Source organism: Meleagris gallopavo, chromosome 1, assembly GCF_000146605.3.
Source record: "Meleagris gallopavo isolate NT-WF06-2002-E0010 breed Aviagen turkey brand Nicholas breeding stock chromosome 1, Turkey_5.1, whole genome shotgun sequence".
NCBI classification, from domain to species: domain Eukaryota; kingdom Metazoa; phylum Chordata; class Aves; order Galliformes; family Phasianidae; genus Meleagris; species Meleagris gallopavo.
Window position 1 is genome coordinate 168,575,471 of NC_015011.2, and position 2,192 is coordinate 168,577,662.

General features: G+C 59.0%; 2 protein-coding genes across 2 annotated transcripts in view; both read left to right on the forward strand.

Annotated features, from left to right (window-relative positions):
• Positions 1-899, forward strand: part of CDX2 (caudal type homeobox 2) — a 1,787-nt gene extending 888 nt beyond the window's left edge. The window contains exon 3 of the mRNA XM_010728979.3: positions 702-899. Coding sequence (XP_010727281.2) covers positions 702-899 — 198 coding nt within the window. The remainder of the gene's footprint in view (positions 1-701) is intronic.
• A 486-nt stretch (positions 900-1,385) lies between these two features.
• Positions 1,386-2,192, forward strand: part of FLT3 (fms related tyrosine kinase 3) — a 27,963-nt gene continuing 27,156 nt past the window's right edge. Inside the window, exon 1 of the mRNA XM_010728919.3 lies at positions 1,386-1,610. Coding sequence (XP_010727221.2) covers positions 1,386-1,610 — 225 coding nt within the window. The remainder of the gene's footprint in view (positions 1,611-2,192) is intronic.

Sequence of the window (2,192 nt, forward strand, 5' to 3'; positions counted from 1 at the left end):
ATAGAATAAATCAATGTAAAATATAAAATAAAATGAAAACAAAACCCAAAATCCCCAGGTGATATTTTGCTCCCAACGGCCGTGGTTTGGCACTTGTCACCTTAGAGTCGCTTTTACTCGCTCAGAATCTAGGGAAATAAAAAGATAAACAAAATAATAATCATACTTTTACAATGAAAGAAACGAAGAGGGAGAACCCCTCCCCGCTCCCCCTCCAGCCAAAGCTGCCGCCTTGGCCGTGCCCCACACACCCTGCCCAGAACCTCGAGGAGAGAGAAGAGGGGAAAACCGCGTGGGAAACAAAGAGGCCTCAATCTGTTTGTAGGGGGACACAAAACTCCTGCCTGGATCAGAACGCAGTGGGTCAGGGGAAGGCTTCGGGCGGAGATCCCGCAGAGAGCCCGGGATCTGGAGGGGCACCTTCAATCCGACCCGCCCGGAAAGCGCCGCGTCCCGCCGGGCTGAGGGTCTGTGCGGAGTTCGGTGCGTTTTGATGCTCTGTGTTCCGAGTTGTGTCGTTTTAATGGCCCCTTCCTCGTTTATGGCACCATCAAACTCCGTCGGCGCAGCCCGACCGTGACAAGGCGGAGGGACGCGGCACTGCTTCTCCGGGGCAGCACCGCACGAGGGAATAGAGAAATCCCATAGGAAGGAGGCGGCCCCCCGGCACCCCTCGTCCCGGCGTGCTGTTGTTATTGTAGGGTCGCAACCGCGGCCATGAGATCGCGTGGGCAATGGGATTTGCTGCGCTGGCACTGAACGAAGCGCAAGCGAACGTGTCCCAATGGAAATGGGCCGGGAGCGAGGTTCCGTCCTTCCCCGAGAGCCCCGATCCCCGCGGGCAGGGACAGGGAACGTCGGGGGACACTTCGGGAGGCGTCGCGGAGTTATTCCCGTAGCTCTGGGGCTGCCCCGCTCTCGGCACAGGAGCTGCCGTCGGAAGAGGGATAAGAAGGTAGTTTTGAGGGACTTGAGGATTTGGAGATGTGGAACGCCCCGTCGAAACGAGAGGAACGCTGCAAAACGGTCACATACCCCGAGGAAAGAGAGATACACGGAGGCCACGGACGTCCGTGTGGGGTCTGTGGGCCACCTCCGGTAGGACCGCTCCCCCCTGACGGCACCGTAGCGCCCGGGAGAGCCGTCGAAGTGGGCCGGGGCTGCGCTGGGAAAACGGGGAAACGTTGCCGTCCGCATCCACCTCTCTCGGCGGGTGAAATGTTTCCTCGCTGTGCCATGGGAAAAGATGCAAATATGCAAACGTTTTCTGGCATTGTCCCCGCTCAGGGTGAAAAGTTAAAGCATAAAAGCGGCGAGGGAAGCCGAGGTGGGGGGGACGACTCTTCAAAGGGGCTCCCGGCCGGGGGGAGCCGGCTGCCGCCCGCATGCTCCCCGGGGCGGGTTCCCGAGGCGTCGGGGTGGGAAAATCCGGGGGTGCCGGGAGGGCAGGGCTCGGCCCCCGGGTGGACCGAGACTGCTGGAGAGGAACGGGAACAACGTGGGTCTCGCGCGTGTCCCGTGGCCCGCACTCATCCCCGGGCCCTCCGGGACAAGGACTGCGGGTGCTGCCGGTGAAGGCTCACGTCGAGGCCGTCGAGGCCCGGACGGGCGTACAGCGCCGGGCCTCGGAGAGAAAGGAGCCGTGCCCTCGGCGGGGGTTTCTCCTCTTACCTCTCGTTCATCGAGTGGGAGCGGGTGGGAAGCGCGCTAGAAAGACAAGCGGCCGTGAGGTTTGCGGCTTAAAACAACGACGACGACAAAACGGCTTTTGGGATTTTTAATCAAAACCTCCCTCCTCGCCCCCAACGCCAACAAGGCGAAGGGGCGACGAAGGCGCTGCCCGATCCGCGGTTCCCATCTTCCCACCCTCGCCCTTAGATCTCCTTCTCTGTCTTTTGCAAGTCTCTCGATTTCATCCTTTGAACCTGTGATTGGAGGTTAAAGTGCACCAGGTTGCAATGGAAGGAGGAAGCTCTTAAACAATAAAGGCTTGAATATTTAGCTGTGATCAGGTCGCTGCCCTCTCCTTATCTTTTTAAATGCAAATCGTCTTTTAGGGGTAGTAGCTATATACCCAGCGCCTCTCCACGTCACCTGCCTTTGGTGTGTCTGGGCCATTACTAATAGAGCCTTGTAAACAATCGTTAATCATGTAAGCGCTGCCGGCCATCGCCTTCGGACCGGGAGCGCTC